This window comes from Pristiophorus japonicus, chromosome 3 (genome assembly GCF_044704955.1).
Source record: "Pristiophorus japonicus isolate sPriJap1 chromosome 3, sPriJap1.hap1, whole genome shotgun sequence".
Lineage (NCBI taxonomy): Eukaryota > Metazoa > Chordata > Chondrichthyes > Pristiophoridae > Pristiophorus > Pristiophorus japonicus.
The window spans coordinates 140,417,783-140,440,890 of NC_091979.1; the positions used below are offsets into that span (position 1 = coordinate 140,417,783).

A 23,108-nucleotide genomic window follows, 5' to 3' on the forward strand; every position below is an offset into this window, starting at 1 on the left:
ACTGTGCTTAATTTGGGTAAGAAGTTACCGAAATAGTTGAGAAGACCCAGAAACGAACGCAGCTCCATCACATTCTGGGGCTTAGGCGCATTGTTGATGGCCTCTGTTTTTGCATCTGTAGGTCTGATTCCGTCTGCAGCAATCTTTCGTCCAAGTAATTCGACCTCTGGTGCCATGGAGATGCACTTCGAACGTTTCAGCCTGAGTCCCACTTTGTCCAGATGACGCCGAACCTCTTCCAGATTGTGCAGGTGCTCGGCGGTGTCACAACCTTGACTAGGATGTTGTCTTGGAATACCACGGTCCTGGGGACGGATTTCAATAGGTTCTCCATGTTTTTCTGAAATATGGCTGCTGCCGATCGAATGCCAAAAAGGCACCTGTTGTAAATAAACAGTCCTTTGTGCGTGTTGACGCACGTAAGCTCTTTGATGATTCAACCAGTTCCTGTGTCATGTAGGCCGATGTTAGATCCAATTTGGTGAACGATTTTTCCCCGGCTAGCATTGCAAACAGGTCATCAGCTTTTGGTAGCAGGTACTGATCTTGTTTCGAAACTTGGTTGATCGTGACCTTGTAGTCTCCACAAATCCTGACCGTGCCGTCGCTCTTTAACACCGGAATAATGGGGCTGGCCCATTCATTAAATTCGACTGATGAGATGACCCCCTCGCGTTGTAGCCTGTCCAATTCGAGCTTAACCTTTTCTCTCATCATCTGCGGGACTGCCCTGGCTTTGTGATGGATGGGCCTTGCTTCTGGGCCTAGATGAATCTGCACCTTGGCTCCCTAGAAGCTGCCAATTCCCGGTTCAAAACAGTGAGGGAAATTTGCTCAGCACTTGAGCACATAAATCATCATCCGCTGATGACAAAGCTTTGATATCGTACCATTTCCATTTTATTTTCTCGAGCCAACTCCTGCCGAATAATGATGGGCATTGCCTGGGATAATCCATAACAGTAGATCACGAACCGCTCCCTCGTACGACACTCTTATTGCTGCACTACCGATCACTGGTTATGAGTTCTTTGGTGTAGGTACGCAACTTCGCATTTATCAGACTCAGCTTGGGTCTCTCTGCCTTCGTCTCCCACAGCTTTTCGAAAGTTCTCTGGCTCATTATCGATTGACTCGCACCTGTGTCTAATTCCATGGATACCGGCATGCCAATTAATGTTACCTCCATCATTAGCGGTTGGCTCTTTGTTAGTAATTTTACCTCCATCATTATCGACTGGCTCTTTGTTAGGAATGCATGCACACTATACACTTCCCCCTCGGAGCTCTCAAATGCCTTGGGCTGCATCGCCAGGTCCACGCTGAATTGATCATCAGCCACGTGGTGTGTCGCAGCTCGCTTGCTCTGCTGCGGACACGTCCACTGAAGATGCCCCGTCTTCACACACCCTCTGCATACATACTGCCTGAAGTGGCACTGATGGGGTCGGTGATTGCCCCCGCAACACCAACACATTGAGCTCAGATTTGCGCCCGATGGCGGGCTTTGAGCGGCTCCCATTCTCACATACGCAGTCAAGTAGGCCCTCGATGGCAAACTTTGAGCGACTCCCGGTCTTGCAGATGCAGTCGAGTAGGCCCTGCCATGTGCAGCTCTGCCGGCCGTCGATACAATTTTGTACACAGTACTTGCCGTGGAGCTCCTGTTTTGTCCCGATATCTGCTTCGTGCTTTTCTGCGTGAACATGCAATCCTGGGCGATGGTGATGACCTTGCTGAGTTCAAGATTGCAACAAATGCCGCTACGTCCTGGTCTTCTGGATGAGCATGCGTATAGAAGCGATATCTGGATATGAGGATTCCTCCCGTGGGTTTAATGTGTTCCCGAACTAGAGCACACAATTCTTTGTAATCCTTTTCTGCAGGAAGTGTGGGTGAGAGCAGATTCTTGATGAGTGTATAGATTGTGGGGCCACAGACGGAGAGAAGAACTACCCTGCGCTTCTCTGCATCCTTCTCTTTGTTTAGGTCACTTGCCACGAAATACTGGTCAAGACAATCCGTGAAATCTCCCCAATCCTCTCTCGCATTGAATCTCTCGAGGATTCCAACAGTACTCAATCATGCTGTGCTCGCCATACTTTATCATGGATTCGAATTTGCCTCATCACCAGTTGTAGCGTATGAAATGATACAATGAACTCCGTACTGTGAGCCAGTAACTAGGTGTAACCTGGTCAGTCTTTAATTGCTTCCAGAATGAAGATACAAAGGTGAAGTTCAGGTTATATACCGGGCCCAGCACGAGTGTATCTATGATCCTAGGACCTCCGACGGTAGTGCCCTCTAGTGGTGGGCAGACCTTATATATATACATCACAGTTCCGAGTTGAGCGCTTGCTTTGGGAGTCTCGTGTCTGACATGCAAACAATGTGGCCTGCCCAGCGGAGCTGATCAAGTGTGGTCAGTGCTTCAGTGCTGGGGATGTTGGCCTGGTCGAGGATGCTAATGTTCGTGGATCTGTCCTCCTAGGGGATTTGCAGGATCTTGCGGAGACATCGTTGGTGGTATTTCTCCAGCGACTTGATGTGTCGACTGTACATGGTCCATGTCTCTGAGCCATACAGGAGAGCGGGTATTACTACAGCCCTGTAGACCATGAGCTAGTTGGCAGATTTGAGGGCCTGGTCTTCAAATACACTTTTCCTCAGGCGGCCGAAGGCTGCACTGGCGCACTGGAGGCAGTGTTGAATCTCGTCGTCAATGTCTGATCTTGTTGATAAGAGTCTCCCGAGGTATGGGAAATGGTCCACGTTGTCCAGGGCCACGCATGGATCTTGATGACTGGGGGGCAGTGCTGTGTGGTGGGGATAGGTTGTTGGAGGATCTTTATCTTACTGATGTAAGGCCCATGCTTTCTTATGCCTCAGTAAATACGTTGACTATGACTTGGATTTCAGCCTCTGTATGTGCGCAGACGCAGACATCCTCCGCGTAGTGTAGCTCAACGACAGAGGTTAGGGTGGTCTTGGACCTGGCCTGGAGACGATGAAAGTTGAACAGGCTCCCACTTGTTCTGTAATTTAGTTCCACTCCAGTGGGGAGCTTGTTGGCTGTGAGGTGGAGCATGGCAGCGAGGAAGATTGAGAAGAGGTTTGGGGTGATGACGCAGCCGTTTGACCCTGGTCCAGACATGGATTTGGTCTGTAATGGATCCGTTGGTAAGGAACACAGCCTATATGTCCTCCTGGAGCAGGCGGAGGATGGTGATGAACTTTTGGGGGCATCTGAAACGGAGGAAGACGCTCCATAGACCCTCGCGTTTGACAGTGTCAAAGGCCTTTGTAAGGTCGAAGAAGGCCATGTATAAAGGCTGGTGCTGCTCGCTGCATTTTTCCTGCTGTCGCGCTGAAAAAATCATGTCGATTGTGCAATGTAGGGGACGAAATCCGCACTGTGACTCTGGGAGGAGCTCCTCAGCCATAGGGAGAAGACGGTTGAGGAGAACTCTAGCGACGACTTTCCCAGTGGCTGATAACAGGGAGATTCTTCTGTAGTTGCCGCAGTCGGACCTGTCCCCTTTTTTAAAGATGGTCATGATCACTGCATCTCTGAGATCTCCCGGCATGCTCTCCTCCCTCCAGATGAGAGAGATGAGGTCATGTATTCGTGCCAATAGTGCCTCTCCGCCACACTTCAGTGCCTCAGCGGGGATTCTATCTGCTTCCGTAGCCTTGTTGTTCTTGAGCTGTCTAGTGTACACACATATCACAGTGTGGGCAGGTCCGTGCTGCCCCTGGGCCCTCGGCTCTTCTGGGCCCCGTACCCTCATTCGCCACACCTTCGCCCACGATGTTCCAGGGCCCGGCGCTCCAGCTCTATTTATAGCCCCGACCTGCGGTGGTGTCCTCAATTATACATTCTCATTACATAACTATTCACATGTCTCAACATGTGTTGTGCTTTTAAAGTGCAGCAGGGATTTTATTGTGTATCGTTAGTTTTCACAAGAACATCAGCCACTTATTTTCAAATTTTTTTGCTTATTTCCTTTGACTAATTAATGTCCTGTTCTAAGAAATATAACGGTAAACCAAGTCTTGTTCAATACAATGATGGGTTACTTTTTCCTATAAAGCTCTCACTATGAGCACAACTCAGTGTGTTCTTATCAGCCAATAAAATTCTAGTTGACAGCAACAGTAATATATTTCCCCCCTTCGAAGATGAAAAATTGCAGGATTAATATATGACAGCCAGCCCACTTAACTATTCTTTAAAATTATTGCTGGAAGCAACAATTAGGGAAATTTTTAAAAGTTTATTTTATGTTCTAAAGGTGAAGTGATGCTTTTTTGGCAGGAGAATCTGTCTATTCCAAAAAGGAGGAACAAATTTGTCACTCACATGTCGTAATGATCTTACTTGCGAAGGATGACACATATTCCATCTAGATATTCCATTCTTATTGCACATACAAATGTAGACATATAAGGAATACTTTTTCAAATGAAATGCCTTTGGGACACAGAGACTTGCTCCAGAGAGTGCATATCAAGAATCTGAGCACCAAGCCCAACAATGTTCTGGCTATTAATTTTAATGGGCAGAAAATCATGGCCAACTGTGTCAAATGCTCGCTATGTGCTCACTTCAATGGAAACATGATTTTGTAAAATGATCTAATGTAAAACAATATTATTACACATTAACCATTCAAATAAAATCCTATAGTTTAACATTGCCTGCAATAAAAGCCTTAGTGCATGACAGTTTTCTCAGTTAAGTTTACTCATAAAGAATATGAAAATCTATACTAGAAAAAAATTATTAATCGTAATGGTTATCGTAAAGAATTCTCTTGACAGATCCTCCGCATCCCCAGGAAAAGGGCCTCCACGGGCGGTGAGTTGCGTTATTTACCCAACTTCTGCCCAGCGAATGCCCAGCAGGTGTAAGGCCTGCTTTTACCAGTGTAAGAGTTATAAAAAACATAAAAATAAAATGTTATTATTCATTTATACATTAAAAACCCTGTGCAATAAGGTAAGTTTATTTTTAACCCCGTTAAAACATGTAAATTTATTTTTCAAAAAATTAAATTTTGTTTTAAATATTTAATTAAATGCCACTTTAATTAATTTTAAATATGTAATGCTTTTTAAAATGTATTTGTTATGTTAAATGTACTTTTTAGATGATTCCCACCCATGCTTATGGGGATTTTTACTGATTCCGTATGGAATCCCCATAAGTATAAATGGAGATTCCCTTCTTTGATTAGTTGAGCCGGTCCACGTAATCCCAAGGGTGCTTGCGAACCGCATACGCTCCTGAAATACGTGGGCCTCTACGCAGGCCTACATATCGAGGCCAAGGACCGCAAGTCTCCGTGAATCCCGAGGCAGAAAGTAACTATGTAGATTTTTTGCTGGTTGGATGCATCAGACCGCAAATTCAGCCCCAATAGACTCACAATAGCATTAACATTATTATTATTCTGCGGCCCAGAAAATATAAGTGCAATGCTGAAACCTGAGCTGCATTGTGAAAAAGACAGGAGCCAGTCTGGGGCAAACATTTATTTGACCAGCTGGCTGCTTTAAGAGTGGATATGAAGTGTGCTGTAGGGGTAAATGTTTCAATCCACCTCCACTTGCAACAAGAGTTGATAATGTCCCAACCAACAACAATCTATGGCTGCATGTTTGGGTTGATGAGTGATGTTCATTGCATGTTCTCACATGAATTTTAAGCTTGATGTTGAGTTTACAGTATTTCTAATTTTACTTTGAATTGTGTCATATTTCCAAATATCACTTTTCATTACTGATACTTTTAAAACACATACATGATAAATTTGCCTACTGAACTTTAAGGTCATCGTGTTTTTTTTAATAAATATGTGATTTATCCTTAACGATTCTTTATTTTTTTCAACAAGTACTAACTTGACTAATTTCATTATAAGTTATTTTAACTACCTGAGTTTTGATAACTTATTTATATTTTCTCCGTTTGCTGCACTTCATTTTCGAAGTGCATATGGCACACGATCTGGGGAATTAGGGCATTGATCCATATTCTACAATGATGGAACATAAGAACATAAGAAATAAGAGCATGCCATTTGTCCCTTTGAGCCTGCTCTGCCATTTAATAAGATCATGGCTGATCTTCTACCTCAATTCCACATCCCTGCACTATCCCCACATCCCTTGGCATCCAAAAATCTATCAATCGCTGTCTTGAATATATTCAAATATTAAGCATCCACAGCTCTCTGGAGTAGAGAATTCCAAAGATTCACAATCCTTTGAGTGAAGAGATTTCTCCTTATCTCCGTTTTAAATGGGCGGCCTCTTATTCTAAGATTATGCCCTCTAGTTCTAGTCTCCCCTAGCAGTGGAAACATCCTCTCTGCATCGTCAAGCCCCCTCATAATCTTATACGCTGTGATAAATTCACCTCTCATTCTTCTGAATTCCAATGAGTAGAGGCCCAACCTACTCAACCTTTCCTCATAAGTCAACCCCCTCATCTCTGGAATCAACCTTGTAAACCTTCTCTGAACTGCCTCCAAAGCAAGTATATCCTTTCGTAAAATGGAAATCAAAACTGCACGCAGTATTCCAGGTGTGGCCCCACCAATACCCTGTACAACTGTAGCAAGAGTTCCCTGCTTTTATACTCCATCCCCTTTGCAATAAAGGCCAAGATTCCTTTGGCCTTCCTGATCACTTGCTGTACCTGCATACTAACCTTTTGTGTTTTATGTACAAGTACCCCCAGGTCTCACTGTACTGCAGCACTTTGCAATCTTTCTCCATTTAAATAATAACTTGCTCTTTGATATTTTTCTGTCAAAGTGCATGACCTCACACTTTCCAACATTATACTCCATCTGCCAAATTTTTGCCCACTCATATAGGCCTAGCATACTCAATTTCTCCTCATAGCACAATCTCCCCATCCCAGGACTCACTCTAATGAAATGCTTGATACTCCAGTTGCACTCCCTCTAAGGCAAGTATATACGTTCTTAGGTAAGGAGACTAAAACTGTACACAGTTCTCGAGGTGTTCTCTCACCAAGGCCCGATATAATTGTAGTAAACTATTTTACTCATATGCCAATCCCTTTGTAATAAAGGCTAATACACCATTTGCTTTCCTAATTGCTTGCTGTACTTGTAGGTTAGCTTCTGTGATTTGTGTACAGGGCACCCAGGTCCCTCTGAATACCAACATTTCTCTCTCACCACTTAAAAATATTTTGCTATTCTATTTTTCCTATCAAAATGGATAACTTCACACTTTTCCACAATATATTCCATCTGCCACATTCCTTCCCACTCAATTAACCTGTCTCTGGGCTAGAATTTCCCCTTCGATCGCTGCGCCGGATCCTTAGTGGTATTCTGGCGGTTGCGTTGAAGAGATCGCAAAGTCTCTGTTTAAAGAATGGACTCAGTTTGAGAATATTTTGTGGACTTTATGGGATTTTTCTGAGGGTATTTTTCCCTGTGATGGGATCACCCTGTGCAGAGAGACCGCATGGCAGTTAGCTGTGACAAAAGAACTGTCAGTCATGCAGAATGTACAGGTTCGCCCGCCAGTCTTAGCTAAAGGAAGGGGGCCATATGCAAAAGCATTTCTCACCTCCATCTCAGAAGAGAAGCAGAACAATGAACCAGCCAAAGAGGAGCCAGCTTTTTTTCCCCCAACACAAAGATGATTCGAACTGTCCATCTGCCAATTGGGCTAGGATCAAAACCCCTTACATCTCTTGGCGACCACGAAGAGACTCGGATTAAAGCAGTGTAAATCAGTCATGGACAGCGCTTCTGGCGAATGATCCCAAATGGAGGAAGGGATTTCTTCCTATGTATTTAAGAAGGTTAACATCACTAAGAAGTGGATGCTAGGCTTGTTCTTGCTGAGCGTCCAGTGGACGCAGCGTCTGAATGGACGGAGGGCAAGGAGCACAGGTGCAGCATTGAAAAGGCGATCTGGCTCATCTGTCTACAAAGACAAGTCCAACTGCTAGACGAGCAGGTTGGTAAGTTAGAGGCAGAGCTCAGGGAGTCCAAGGCTCAGTCAGATGCAAGGGCTGTAGTAGGGAGAAGATTATGCATGGAGCTAAGGGATGAGAAGCTGGGAAGAATAAACCAGGAGGAAACCTTCCGTAACCATAAGGAGTTCCTGCAATGCCAGGTAACTGAGGCAAAGGGAAACGAGAGGGTGGTTAGGGAGGAGAACACTCGCTTGTCGCGTGAGGGAAAGGTGCTGGAAAAGCAGTTGAAGGATGTTCAGGTGGTATACAGAGTCGCCAACACTGGAGGGTTTGATACGAGTAATCATGGTCCTTGCTCGGAGCAGATCCAGAATTTGACCGATGCTCTATCTAAGGCCAAAGGGATGGTCTGCTTGGTAGTTCCGAGAATGGCCTGGGTAGATGAGGAAGATAAGGAGAACTGTGAGGCAGAGGAGGATGCTCAACTACTGCCCGAAGTGCCGGGACCAGGACCCATGTACCCTGTCCGGCAGCGGAAATACGGTGCGCCCGTAGGTGGTCAAGAGCAAGGACCACTGCAGAGTGACTTCGTGGCCCCGTATACAACCTCACAGCTGCAGGCAATGGTCTCTAACCTGACCAAACTGACCAGCAAAGGGGACCCATCTGTCCATTTTACGAATGTGGAGCAGTTGGGGGGGATCAATAATTGTAACAAAGCTGAGTCAGCCAAATTACTTTTATTTTCCCTGGATAGTAGGTTGTACCAGTCACTTTCAGTGGGTAGCAAGAGGGGACAGGGTACGTTAGAGGGATAAAGGATGACATCCTAGAGGCTATGGACCTCAATGATGGAAGTCCCTTCTCCCGAGTGGAAAGGACACTGCAGTTAGCTGGGGAGGCACCGCAGGCTTTTGCGGGCAGGCTTTGGCCCATCTACTGGAGTGCCTGCGTGGGAGTGCCCGACCGGGCGCAGCTGCAGGGGGAGCCTAGGGCTCATTGGCTGAGGACCCTGGTGGTGAACAGCCTGCCCAGGCTCAAGACCAAAGCAGAGGGGTGGTTCTATTCCAGGGATCTCCAGACCAAAGAAGAGAGTGTGATCTGGCAGTTAACTCTCTCTTTTAAGAATGGTAGGGGTGAGGTTGACAAACCAAAGGGCAGAGTGTACGAGTTAAAGCCTAGTGGAGGCAACATTAATAGAGAATGGCGGCAGGAAGCGGTTAGCTCAGTGTAATATCCTGAGATGCTCTAGTAATGACTCCATGAGGCAATGTGTTGTACTTGAACTTTAGTGACCTTAGTCCTTTATTAGTTAACTCCAGCGTGAGGATCACACCTGGTGGCCTGCCTTTTATACTAGGCTAGGCACACCTGTACAGGTAACCTACGAGTCTCCCACTGCTGTGCCCTCTGGTGGCACACCTTGTGATAGTACCAACAGTAGCCATGTAGGATACATGACATCACTCCCCCCTGAGCCTTCAGTGCAAATCGCCTCTGCATTGACTGTGCTCTGGGTTTAGCTCTATGTGGGCCCTGTCTGGTTGACCCGTGGCAGGTCACTTCAACCTTGGGTGAGCAGTTGGTGCAGTAGCGTGCTGGTGCTTGCTGTTTGTGTGTGTGTGTCCCTGACCACTCCATTCTCCCCCCCCCCCCACCCCCCGCCACATTGATTATGGCAGAGGCTCCTAGCATTCATGTACATTCACGTTCAGGAAAATGGGTTTTGCATTTTTTTTTTCTGTGGTTCCATGGTGCGACAAGTACTTTCGATGCCTTATCGATGCAGTGACCGGTGCGTGAGGACAAGCTAGTTCCGGAGCTGCTGGGTTGTGTCCTTGCAGTCTGGTTGCTGCTCAGTGCCCGGTGCTAGCAGTGAGAACCCGGTTGGCTCATGTAGCTTGCTCTCGGGGCTGTTGCCGTGGCCCCTAGTGTCTGGATGGTTCACAGATGCCTGTGACCTCCCTGTCCTTTCTTTGTGCTCCGGATCGCTGCTGCTCCCTGAGGAGCTGTCGTCTAGCAATGCACAGGGAACTGCTGACTCGCTGGCTGAGCGTCGCTTGGTTTGGGATCCTGGCTGGTGCCTGTTTCTGTTGGGGGAACTGTGGCGGGCGACCCTACATCTACGGGTATGGCCTTGGTGGCGATGGGGTCTGGGGACTGCGTCTTAGTACAGTCTGCTCCTTCAGGCTCATGGCAGTTGGTGACATCAGTTGCCTGAGAGGTGGAGCCGACCAGAGGAATGCTATCGATACCGGTGCCGCTGCCCTGCTGAGATCACTTGTTCTGCAGCTCGTGTGTGTTGGCTGCTTGTGGTCACACTCTATGGTACATGACTCTGGTCCTCGGGACGCAGGCTACAGCATAGGGTAGCTCGCTGGACCTATGTTCTCCCGATGGCTGCATTGGCTGTGTGCAGTTGAAATCCTGCATCGCACAATTTCTCATTACTTATGATGGACACTCTGTGGGTCCGATCGTGATCGCGTGACTTTTCCTCGCTGGTTGCACATGCACAGTTCAGATTATCAGTTACACATTTTACATAATCGGTTACACATTTTGTCTCTGACGTACAGTTACTATTACATTGCTTGAGTGTGTGGAACTGTCCCTTTAATTGTAGTGGTTTGCAGGCCTCCTTTAAGAGACCCTTGCTTTCTTTATCCCAATCCGTTTCTCTGTTTGGTGCCACGTGTTGCTCCATCAGCGCTGCACCTCGTGGTCTGGCCGTGGCCGTCTTTTTCTTCAGCGCCTCACCTCATGGTTTGGGCGCCATCTTTCCTCCATCGACGATGTCGACTGCGGTGATCCTCTTCTTCCCGGGTTCTGCCTCCAAAGCTGGGAAGTCACCTCTGGATCCGATCTTCTTCCTCCAGAGTCCTGCCACTGGAACCCGTCTCAGCTGGATCATCTCCACGCAGTCGTGCTGAGCGATCTGTGTCTCGGGTGCCGTGCTGGTCTGCTCTCCTGTGCCAGATTCACTCTCAGGTGAAGGTTTGCTTTGCCTCTGAGCGCGGAGGACATCGATCGCTGGAGGGGTGAAGTCTTCCCACTTCCAGTGGATCTTTTCCATCCACCTTCTGCCAAGCAGCGTTGGTCCATCACCTGCTTCAATCCCCAGAAGTAACTTGTGCACCGCGCCATCATGGAGTACCTTTACATTCGCACTACCAACGACTGGGATAATTTAATCAGTGTAGGTGCGCAGCTTTGCCTGAACCGGGACCAACTCAGGTCATTCAGCCTGATTGTCCCATAGCCTCTCAAAGGCTCCTTAATTCACCACTGACTGGCTAGCTCCGTGTCCACTTTCATGAAGACTGGAACTCCCTCTATCTCGACTTCCATCTTCAGTGGGGAACACTCGGTGGTGCAGGTAAACATGCTATGTACCTCCCCACGGGACTGGGCTGGGTCTCTGCCTATTGATTCATAATACACGCTGGATTCATGGCCATCTGCAGACTCTTCATCGACACAGTGAGTCATATTTCTCTTACACATTCGCTGGCCCTTTGTGCTGCAGCTTTTGTATACGTAGCCCCCAAGTTTCGGCCCGCGCCGAAAACGGCGCACCTCCGAGCTGGACGCCTGTTCTTCGCGCCTAAAAGTGCACTAGAAAAAAACTTCGATATTCTCCGGCTCCTTGGAGCTCGATCTCAGCTTGGCGCAGCGCGCTCTTCACAGCGGGGGGGCGGAGCCAAACACTCACACCAATTCTGTAAGTAGTGGGGGGCGGGTCCAATTTAAATGAGCCAACGTGGTGCCGGCAACCCTGCGCGTGCGCGTTGGAGCGTGCACGCACGCGCAGTGTCAAACAAACATTGGCACTCGGCCATTTTTAAAAGGACTCGGCTGCCGTCGAGCCACTGACGCCGCTCCTATCCCATGGCCGAATGGCCTCAACCCCCTTGAAAAGCTGCGTGCGTCCGGTGTTGATTCTTCGGCTGCCGGCCAGCCACTAACAGAATGAAGGCCTGCCTGAAGCACCACAGCTCAGCTCGAAGGCTGCTTGCTGCCGCTGTTGGGGCTGCCGTCGAGACACTCACGCCACACCCCTGCCTGTCTCCAACATGAAAGGCCTGCCTGAAGCACAGCAGCTCGAAGGCTGCTGATGTTTCACACAGGTAGGAACATGGTTTATTTCATATTTTCTTTGCTTATAAATTTTTATTCAGGTTGGATTTATTTGTATAATATTTGTATAAGTATAACTAAGGATTGATTGTAGAATTTAATGACTTCCCTTCCCTTCCCCCCCCCCCCCCCCCCGCAACCTCATTCCCTAAGCCTAATTTGTAACCTACGCCTGATTTTCTAAAGTGTAGACAAGGTTTTTTTGAGCGTACAAAAATCTTCACTTACTCCATTCTAAGTTAGTTTGGAGTAAGTTTTCACTGCCGAAACTTTGAAACAGGCGTAAGTGGCCGGACACGCCCCCTATTGAAAAAAAAATTCTGTTCCAAAGTGAAACTGTTCTAACTGACGAGAACTGGAGCAAACTAAATGCCGAGAATTTGAATTTCTAAGATACTCCATCTACACCAGTTGCTCCAAAAAATCAGGAGCAACTGAGGCCGAAACTTGGGCCCGTAGTCTTTAAAACGGCACTGGTGAGCACTGTGATTCCCTCAGCAACGCCAGCATGGTGCTACTCGATTAGCCCCCGTTGGCGAACTCTGAGTTAAGGGACTCAGGGGTCTGTTCTCTCTTCCCTGAGAGGGTTCTCGCTCTACAGTCCAGCCTCTAAAAGGCGCCACTCTGTGCACAGTACTTGCCGGGTTTGAGTCCTGAGGGTGAGTCATTTGCCTAGAGCCGCAGGTCAAGGTCATGAATGACTGGTTCACAGAGATGGCCTTCTGCAGTGGTACTATGGTATCTGCCGACCGTAGCTTATGAAGCAGGCCCTCATGGCCAATTCCAATGACAAAAATGTCCCACAGCGCTTTATTGAGGTGGGTGCCGAACTCACACTGCGCCGCCAGTCTCGAGGTCTGCGGCGTACTTCACGATTTCCTGGCCTTCGTGCTATCGGTGGGTATAGAACAGGTGTCTGGCTGTGAGGATGCTCTCCTTGGGCTTGAGTTGCTTCTGGATTAGCGTTACGAGCTCCTCGTATGTCTTGGTCATTGTCTTCGCTGGTGCCAGCAAATCCCTGACGAGGCCATAGACAGTGGGCCCACAACTGGTTAGCAAGATAGCTCGGCGCTTATCAGCCAGTGTGGCCGGTTCATCTCCTGCCAGGTCGTTTGCTATGAAGAAATGTTCTCGCATTTCAAACAGATCCATTGGCAGACTGCCAGTAACATGGGGAAGCAACATCATAGAAAGCGCTTATTGCTTGAGCCTCAGAAGCACCACGAGTGGAAGGTCGGAGATCAAGTAATGGTCAGGGTAGGGACTTTTGAACCGCTGTACATGGGACCGTACAGTATTGTGGATAAGGCAAGTCTGATGGTATATGTGGTCAAAATGCCCGATGCACTAAGTGGTTCCATATCAATCGGTGCAAGCTTTTAAACCCTGGGGAAAGAGCTGATAGGAGGAGGAAACAGCAGGGAGTGGTGAGCTGCACTACAGGTGTTGGTCTCCAGCCCATAATCTGGGCCTGTGAGGATCCCACAGAGGGACCAGCCGTTCCGCCTGTGGGGGCAGGAGTGAGAAGGAATGCCAGGATCCCACGACCCAGGGCGTTGTGGTCGCCTCCTTACACACTGGTGAACAAAGGAAGCCGGAATCGTAAGAGGCCCAGGGTCAAGGAGACCTAGTGTGGCCACCCCGAGATGGGTGGCACTGTACATAACGTCTTTCTCTCCGATCTGTTGCCTTAGCTTGTCTGTAAAACTTGTAATTTACATATATTCCGGTTACCAAAGGTCATCATGTGTAGCTGCGTCTGGAAAGGTGAGACATCACCCCAAGGACAACATTGCATTCTGTGTGTTTTTCAGGGAACGCCGAAGAACAGGATGAAGTCAGCCATAGTAATCCTGATCGTCATGATTGAAGCCAGCATAAGTCGCAGGGCGACACTGAGGAATCGGTTGTCTTCAGCTGCACTGGTGGAGATGGACCGACCACTGGAGGTGGCTCGAAGGATGGGGCGAGCATCTATCTCCACGAGGGAAGATGGCCTGGATGGCTGGGGTCGAATTCCACCCAGTATTCCAGCCATGACAAGTTCACCTATGTTGAAGCGTCCATCCCATGCCCGAGAATAGGGGCTACCACCTCCCGGGTTAGGGTAACGGAGGGTAAACGGGTGTTCTATAGCTGTAAGGGACACATTCCACTGGGAAGGTGGTGGTGGCTCAGGAAACTGAAAGCGGACACAGGGGACTGGACAGCTGACTGGGAAAGACTAAGTAACGGGAAGAGGTCCTACAAGCTGAATTTAGGGAGCTAGGAGTTAAATTAAAAAGTAGGACCTCAAAGGTAGTAATCTCTGGATTGCTACCAGTGCCACTTGCTAATCAGAGTAGAGGGAGCAGGATAGTTAGAATAAATACGTGGCTTGAGCAGTGGTGCAAGAGGGAGGGGTTCAAATTCCTGGGACATTGGAACCAGTTCTGGGGGAAGTGGGACCTGTACAAAAGGGACGGTCTGCACTTGGGCAGGACTGGAACTGATGTCCTAGGGGTATCAATTGCTAATGTAGTTCGGGAGTGTTTAAACTAATATGGCAGGGGGATGGGAACCTATGCAGTGAGATAGGGCGAAGTAATATGGAGTCAGAAACAGATGGTAGCAAGGTAAAAAGCAACAGTGGAAGGCCGAGTAAACAAAGGCAAGAAACAAAAAGGGCCACACTACATCATAATTCTAAAAGGACAAAGGGTGTTAAAAAAACAAGCCTGAAGGCTTTGTGTCTTAATGCAAGGAGTATCCGTAATAAGGTGAATGAATTAACTGTGCAAATAGATGTTAACGGATATGATGTGATTGGGATTACAGAGACGTGGCTCCAGGATGATCAGGGCTGGGAACTCAACATCCAAGGGTGTTCAACATTCAGGAAGGATAGAATAAAAGGAAAAGGAGGTGGGGTAGCTTTGCTGGTTAAAGAGGAGATTAATGCAATAGTTAGGAAGGACATTAGCTTGGATGATGTGGAATCTATATGGGTAGAACTGCAGAACACCAAAGGGCAAAAAACGTTAGTGGGAGTTGTGTACAGACCTCCAAACAGTAGTAGTGATGTTGGGGAGGGCATCAAACAGGAAATTAGGGGTACATGCAATAAAGGTGCAACAGTTATCATGGGTGACTTTAATATGCATATAGATTGGGCTAACCAAACTGGAAGCAATACGGTGGAGGAGGATTTCCTGGAGTGCATAAGGGATGGTTTTCTAGACCAATATGTCAAGGAACCAACTAGGGGGGAGGCCATCTTAGACTTGGTGTTGTGTAATGAGAGAGGATTAATTAGCAATCTCGTTGTGCGAGGCCCCTTGGGGAAGAGTGACCATAATATGGTGGAATTCTATGGAGAATGAAACAGTTAAGTCAGAGACCATGGTCCAGAACTTAAAGAAGGGTAACTTTGAAGGTATGAGGCGTGAATTGGCAAGGATAGATTGGCGAATGATACTTAAGGGGTTGACTGTGGATGGGCAATGGCAGACATTTAGAGACAGCATGGATAAACTACAACAATTGTATATCCCTGTCTGGCGTAAAAATAAAAAAGGGATTGTGGCTCAACCGTGGCTATCAAGGGAATCAGTGATAGTATTAAAGTTCTAGACTCCCCAGCCCGGGGTAAACATCCTCCCTGCATTTACCCTGTCAAGCCCAGTAAGAATGTTCTTTGCTTCAGTCGTAAATTTCAAAAGGGAATTGGATATATACTTGAGGCCAGTTCGTTGGATATATTCAAATGGGAGTTAGATATGGCCCTTACGGCTAAAGGGATCAAGGGGTATGGAGAGAAAGCAGGAATGGGGTACTGAAGTTGCATGATCAGCCATGATCATATTGAATGGTGGTGCAGGCTTGAAGGGCCGAATAGCCTACTCCTGCATCTATTTTCTATGTTTTCTATGTTTTCTATGAAGTGGCATACAAATTGGCCAGAAATAGCAGTGAACCCGGGGACTGGGAGAAATTTAGAACTCAGCAGAGGAGGACAAAGGGTTTGATTAGCGCAGGGAAAATAGAATATGAGAGGAAGCTTGCAGGGAACATTAAGACGGACTGCAAAAGCTTCGATAGATATGTGAAGAGAAAAAGGTTAGTAAAGACTATAGTAGGTCCCCTGCAGTCAGAATCAGGGGAAGTCATAACGGGGAACAAAGAAATAGCAGACCAATTGAACAAGTATTTTGGTTTGGTATTCACTAAGGAGGACACAAACAACCTTCCGGATATAAAAGAGGTCAGAGAGTCTGGTAAGAAGGAGGAAATTAGGTAAATCCTTATTAGTCGGGAAATTGTGTTGGGGAAATTGATGGGATTGAAGGCCGATAAATCCCCAGGGCCTGATGGACTGCATCCCAGAGTACTTAAGAAGGTGGCCTTGGAAATAGTGGATGCATTGACAGTCATTTTCCAACATTCCATAGACTCTGGATCAGTTCCTATGGAGTGGAGGGTAGCCAATGTAACCCCACTTTTTAAAAAAGGAGGGAGAGAGAAAACAGGGAATTATACACCGGTCAGCCTGACATCGGTAGTGGGTAAAATGATGGAATCAATTATTAAGGATGTCATAGCAGCGCATTTGGAAAGAGGTGACATGATAGGTCCAAGTCAGCATGGATTTGTGAAAGGGAAATCATGCTTGACAAATCTTCTGGAAATTTTTGAGGATGTTTCCAGTCGAGTGGACAAGGGAGAACCAGTTGATGTGGTGTATTTGGACTTTCAGAAGGCTTTCGACAAGGTCCCACACAAGAGATTAATGTGCAAAGTTAAAGCACATGGGATTGGGGGTAGTGTACTGACGTGGATTGAGAACTGGTTGGCAGACAGGAAGCAAAGAGTAAGAGTAAATGGGTACTTTTCAGAATTGCAGGCAGTGACTAGTGGGGTACCGCAAGGTTCTGTGCTGGGGCCCCAGCTGTTTACATTGTACATTAATGATTTAGACGAGGGGATTAAATGTAATATCTCCAAATTTGCGGATGACACTAAGTTGGGTGGCAGTGTGAGCTGCGAGGAGGATGCTATGAGGCTGCAGAGTGACTTGGATAGGTTAGGTGAGTTGGCAAATGCATGGCAGATGAAGTATAATGTGGATAAATGTGAGGTTATCCACTTTGGTGGTAAAAACAGAGAAACAGACTATTATCTGAATGGTGACAGATTAGGAAAAGGGGAGGTGCAACGAGACCTGCGTGTCATGGTACATCAGTCATTGAAGGTTGGCATGCAGGTACAGCAGGCGGTTAAGAAAGCAAATGGCATGTTGACCTTCATAACGAGGGGATTTGAGTACAGGGGCAGGGAGGTGTTACTACAGTTGTACAGGGCCTTGGTGAGGCCACACCTGGAGTATTGTGTGCAGTTTTGGTCTCCTAACTTGAGGAAGGACATTCTTGCTATTGAGGGAGTGCAGCGAAGGTTCACCAGACTGATTCCCGGGATGGCGGGACTGACATATCAAGAAAGACTGGATCAACTGGGCTTGTATTCACTGGAGTTCAGAAGAATGAGAGGGGATCTCATAGAAACATTTAAAATTCTGACAGTTTTGACAGGTTAGATGCAGGAAGAATGTTCCCAATATTGGGGAAGTCCAGAACCAGGGGTCACAGTCTAAGGATAAGGGGTAAGCCATTTAGGACTGAGATGAGGAGAAACTTCTTCACCCAGAGAGTGGTGAACCTGTGGAATTCTCTACCACAGAAAGTTGTTGAGGCCAATTCACGAAATATATTCAAAAAGGAGTTAGATGTAGTCCTTACTACTAGGGGGATCAAGGGGTATGGCGAGAAAGCAGGAATGGGGTACCGAAGTTGCAAGATCAGCCATGATCTTAATGAATGGTGGTGCAGACTTGAAGGGCCGAATGTCCTACTCCTGCACCTATTTTCTATGTTTCTATGTTTCTATGACACTTACCGGACGATCACGGCTTCTCATGGAGGAATGAATGTGTTTTGGGAAAAGTGGTGGGAATCCGAGGAAGGGATTTATGTGTGTATGTGGGGGTCAGAAAAGATCTTCCCAACTGGTGTGTCGATCGTGTTTAGCAGGCGATGGCAGGACATCGGGGGTGGGATTGGTTGGGATCGGAGTGTGGACTCCTGTGTGATCCCAATTCCCCTGAACACCATCAACGTCACAGAGCTCACCTCATACACCAGGAAGCTCCTGCCCAGAGCCCCGATGGTACAGATGACTGTAGATAGGTGTCCCACCACCACCAGGGGTTCAGGGAATGGGTTGGTGTTAATCCCTAGTGACAAAGTTTTGTTTCAGAACGTGCACTACTCCGTGGCATCCGTGACCCTGAACCTGACTGAAGTCCACCTGCCTGGTGTGGTGCCCGAAGAAGACGGAGAAGCTTTATGAAACTCTGTTAAAAGTGATGTTTCAGAAATTTTATGAACTGGACTATGGAAATGTCGATAAAGAACGACTTTATGATCTGAATGTTAGGAATAGTGTGGGTTCCAGGAGGCAGAGAAGAGGGATCTGGAATGATGTAGCCACAGTGTTCAGTACAGGAACGGGTATTGTTAATAGTATGGATGATATACAACTCCAGATGCAGATCACTAGGTTAAAGAACCAACCGCGTAAGATTCTAGGGGAAGAGAATACAGTCGTGGGTTCAGAGCTTCATGAGGTCCAGGCAATGACCGTTCATTTAAAGGAGGTCATTGCAGAGCTGGAGAGGCACGTTAAAACTGTTAATGATTGATACGGGAGGACAGGAACACCTCGGAGCAGGCTGCACGGAATGAGGTGTGTGTTGTATGGAGCATGGTTGCTGGGCGAGGACCGCAGTAATCTGGAGGACCTGAGGCAAGGTCACGTCCCTTCATGGTTGAGCAACAAGCATCTCGCCGTGCTGCACCCGTATAGCAATTCGTTGAGCCAGTGCCAGCTTCGCTTACCCTCTGAAGCCTACCCTGTCCCTGTAGATTGCGGGCGGTCCAACCATACAGTGATGAGAATTGTACTGAGGATGCCGGTAATGGGCGGGTCATCACAGCCAGCACCGGTATACAGGGTTGAGAATATCGGGGTCATTTGTGGAGGAGTGCATGTTCATTTTAAAGTGATCCTGCTGTATGTCATAAAGTGGGAGCATGCTATGACGGGCACTGACCTCTCCGGATGCCAGAGCCGGGGTGCACACGTAATACTGTGTCCCCAGCATTTGACTGCTTTTGCTCAATCAGAATGTGGGTTTGCTTCTGCAGGCGTGGAACCTATCAATTGCACCACGGAAGTGATGGCACCAGATCACGTAGCTCCACAGGTAGCATACGTGGGGAGTGGAATATACTGTGTCACCACAAGTGCGCTCCGCTACCAGTACAGCCAGGACATGTGGTGTCCGGTGAGCGACAGCAGTTTTTGTTTCAAACCCAAGGCTGAGGTTCAAGTGGCACAAGAGCGAATTACTCCCATCCCCAAACCCTTGACCATTCACCTCACTGTGAACGACACCTTCACGCATCTCCAGGACTATGTGGAGCATTTCAGGTACCCGATCCCTTTTCTGCCGGAACACCTCACTGAGTTAATAAAGACTGTTGAGCTCTCCCAGAAACATTTTTACACGTTAGAGCAAAAGACAGTAGAAGTGGGGGAGGAGATCAAGGAGATTGTCTTGCCACCATGGTGGACATCAGTCTGAGTGTAGAGATTCCTCCCTGTTCCCGTGCATTGGTTATCATACAATTGTTGTTTGTAGGCTACTTGTTTTACACCAGCTGTAGGCGACGGAGCCAGATGCTCCGAGCGCAGTGGCAAGGGATGTTAGATCGACCCGGAGAGGTGTAATTGATTTATGTTGAAGATGGTTTCTCCCTGCTAAAACTTGTAATGTACCAAAGTTCTGTAAGCGAGTGTATTATATTCTGGTTTTAGTTTTACACTCTGTATTGCACGATGTGCGCTGTTGTGATTTTTGTAATGTGTTACCACCTGTCAATGCTGTACGCTGTGATGTACGCGGTGACTTTTTGGTAATGTCTTGTGGATTAGTCCAAGCTGTTTAAATGTGTGAAGAAGCCGTTTTCACTAATGTTTTGACTCTGTAGAAGGGAACTGTGACACACAGTAAGGGGTACAGTTCTGGGGTTTTAAAACGTAAAATCAGGGGAACAGCTTTACTTGTGGAAGACTTTGGCCTTTGTTTTCTCTTCGAGTGATGCTTTAAGGAAAGAAAAAGCATCAAACGGGGGACTGAAGAGATCGTAAAGTTTCTGTTTAAAGAATGGACTCAGTCGAGAATATTTTACAGACTTTATGGGATTTTTCTGAGGGTATTTTTCCTTGTGATGGGATCACCCTGTGCAGAGAGACCGCATGGCAGTTAGCTGTGACAAAAGAACTGTCAGTCATCCAGAATGTGCAGGTTCACCCGCCAGTCCTAGCTAAAGGAAGGGGGGCCATATGCAAAAGCACTTCTCACCTCCATCTCAGAAGAGAAGCAGAACAATGAACCCTCTCGCCTGGCCAGCCAAAGAGGAGCCAGTTTTTTTTTTCCCAACACAAAGATCGAGATATGTCCCAGACTCAGGGTCATTAGTCCAATACACATGGGTCTGATGGCCCATCACTGACTAAGCACTGGAGTGCTTAGAACCAAAAGAGTTTTGAAGATTGGCGGCAAAGATAGGGGTAGCAAGACTCCTATAAAGATAGACACTTTTCCACCATTTCGCTACCCCCTTCTCCCTCTCGCTCTTGACGTAACAAGAAGAAGTACCAGAGGAGGAAGCCGCAGTTCCGCAGAAGAAGTCGCTGAAACAGAGAACCACATCCCCCTCACAGGGTACGGCCTCCAGGCAGTGACTTCCCACAGCTGAGCTGAGCGATCGGGACCGACCGTGTGCGGTGGTGAGCATGGTCGCGAGTGTCCCAAGCCGATAACCAGATATCCCAGGTGAGCTGGGTGAGGTGTAAAGGCCCAGGGTTTTCTCAGAAGTGAAGTTTTTCAGGGCTATTCTGGGGAGGAAGCTTCGTTTGGTTTAGCCAGGTGAAGGGGCTGCGACTGGGTAATTCATTGGTAGCGGCGGAGTTAGAATCCACCATAGCAACAAGGGAATTACTGCATGTAACCGGTCCTCGGTTTTATACTGTATGTATGTTGTTTGTAACCTGTCTTATTCTCCACAGAGAGAATGATTTTATTTAGTAGTGCATGTTTTAGCCAGTGTATGTTAAACTAAATAAATATAAGTACGATTTTTCACTGAAGCATTCCTATCTGTGACTTATTCCATTTACACTCTGAATAATAATCCCCGGGAATAGAATTTTCATAAGGCGGGGGCGATTCGAACCGTCCATCTAGCAATTGGGCTAGGATCAAAACCCCTTACAGCATCTTTTTAACTGCCGGAATACCGCTGGTGTGCGCTCCGCAACTTCTGGTTCCTCGATGTCGGTGGCGGCGAAGCCTAGCGATAGCAGACTGGAGCGGGCGGCGAAAACAGGAGAAAACGTGACGATCTCCATACCTTTAGTAAGGGAAGCAGAACCACTGCAGAAACAGCCGGAAAATCTTCTCTGCGCATGCGTGGTCATTCTCCCGTGATTTTGGGGTCAAGGGTAATCCTGCACATGCAGAGAGAAGAGTAGGATAGCACTGGACATCTTGAAGCTGCAAAGGTTAGTTGAGGTCAGTGACAGAGGAGCTGTGAGAGGATTTGTGAGGTGTTTTGGCGAGTACATTGATTATATTCAGTATATTTACAATTATATCATAATATAAAATAATATAATTAATAATATAATTAGTAATAATTATAATAATAGATCTTAAAATCTTAAAAAATAATAGTAATAACAATAGTAATAATAATAATAATAATAATAATAAATAAATAATTATACTCAAATATATATATAAATAAATATCAATACAATGAAGAATCAAGCCATGGAAGTGGCGAGGGAGTTAGGTGGGAGGAAAAAGGCCACTTGTTTCTCGGAGGAAGCCCAGGAGGCATTGGTGAGCGAAGTGGAGGCCTGTTGGAATGAGCTAGCACATGGTGGGCAAGGGAAACCGTCACCATTCGTGTATCAAGGGTTATGGTGAGAGATCGCTGAGGAAGTGTCCTCCATCACGCCCGTGATGTGGGGGCCGAACTAATGCCGCAAACAGTGGAATGACATCCTTAGCTTGGCGAGAGTAAGTACTAACTTTTATCATGCATTGATGATTTACTCTTAAGTAGTGACACATTTTATTATGTTGTAAAGCTTGGTGTCATTTTTATTGTCCATCATCGATCTCATTGTGTTAGTGCTCTGTATTTTCATGTGTTCATCATACAACATTTGCGTGATGAAAAGACTGGGGGACGGTTAATTGGGGATTTGTACCTACATATTGTGTAAGTATGTGTGTGTGTGTGTGTGTGTGTGTGTGTGTGTGTGTTCGGTATTAGTAGCTGTCGAGTTAGTTCACACATATTTTTTGGCAGCTTTGCAGAAAAAATTAGCCGGCAATAGGGCGGAGCTCCATAAAACGGGCGGTGATCTGCCAAAGAATATTCCTCTGACAGACCTCGAGGAACGCGCTGCAGCCCTGATGGGTGCGTATGATCGCACTGCCACGTGTGTTGGTGCTGAACCAGTTCTCCCAGAGGGTAATTCTGCATAATCTCTGGACTGTACTGCAGTCATGTAATTCAATCTTATGCCGATATAATGTAGAATGTAATGTAATGCTGGAAGCAAGAAATGTTGTTAGTTGTGACATGATTTTTTGGCTGATGACACTCTGCCACTTGGAAAGCAAACTGTTTGGGACTCAAGTTTTGTTATGTCATTTACTTTCTCTAAACTTTGCTTATGATAGTTTCATGTAATGATTCGCGGTAAAAAATGTTTGTTTTCCACATAAGCCTACGCAAAGTGAAATGCTCTGATGTTACCTCTGACCCCTCCCCTCTCCTGCCGCCAACCATTAATGTTATGTTTTTACAGTTGC

General features: G+C 46.9%; 1 protein-coding gene across 3 annotated transcripts in view; it reads right to left on the reverse strand.

Moving 5' to 3' along the window:
- LOC139259907 (collagen alpha-2(V) chain-like) overlaps positions 1 to 23,108 on the reverse strand; it is a 516,763-nt gene that overhangs the window by 411,235 nt on the left and 82,420 nt on the right. For 2 of the 3 annotated variants that reach the window (XM_070875843.1, XM_070875842.1), the window contains exon 3: positions 21,631 to 21,727. The exons of the other annotated variant lie outside the window; for it this stretch is intronic. In XM_070875843.1, the coding sequence (XP_070731944.1) occupies positions 21,631 to 21,697 (67 nt within the window). In that variant the 5' untranslated portion in view covers positions 21,698 to 21,727. The remainder of the gene's footprint in view (positions 1 to 21,630; positions 21,728 to 23,108) is intronic. 3 annotated transcript variants of the gene reach the window in all.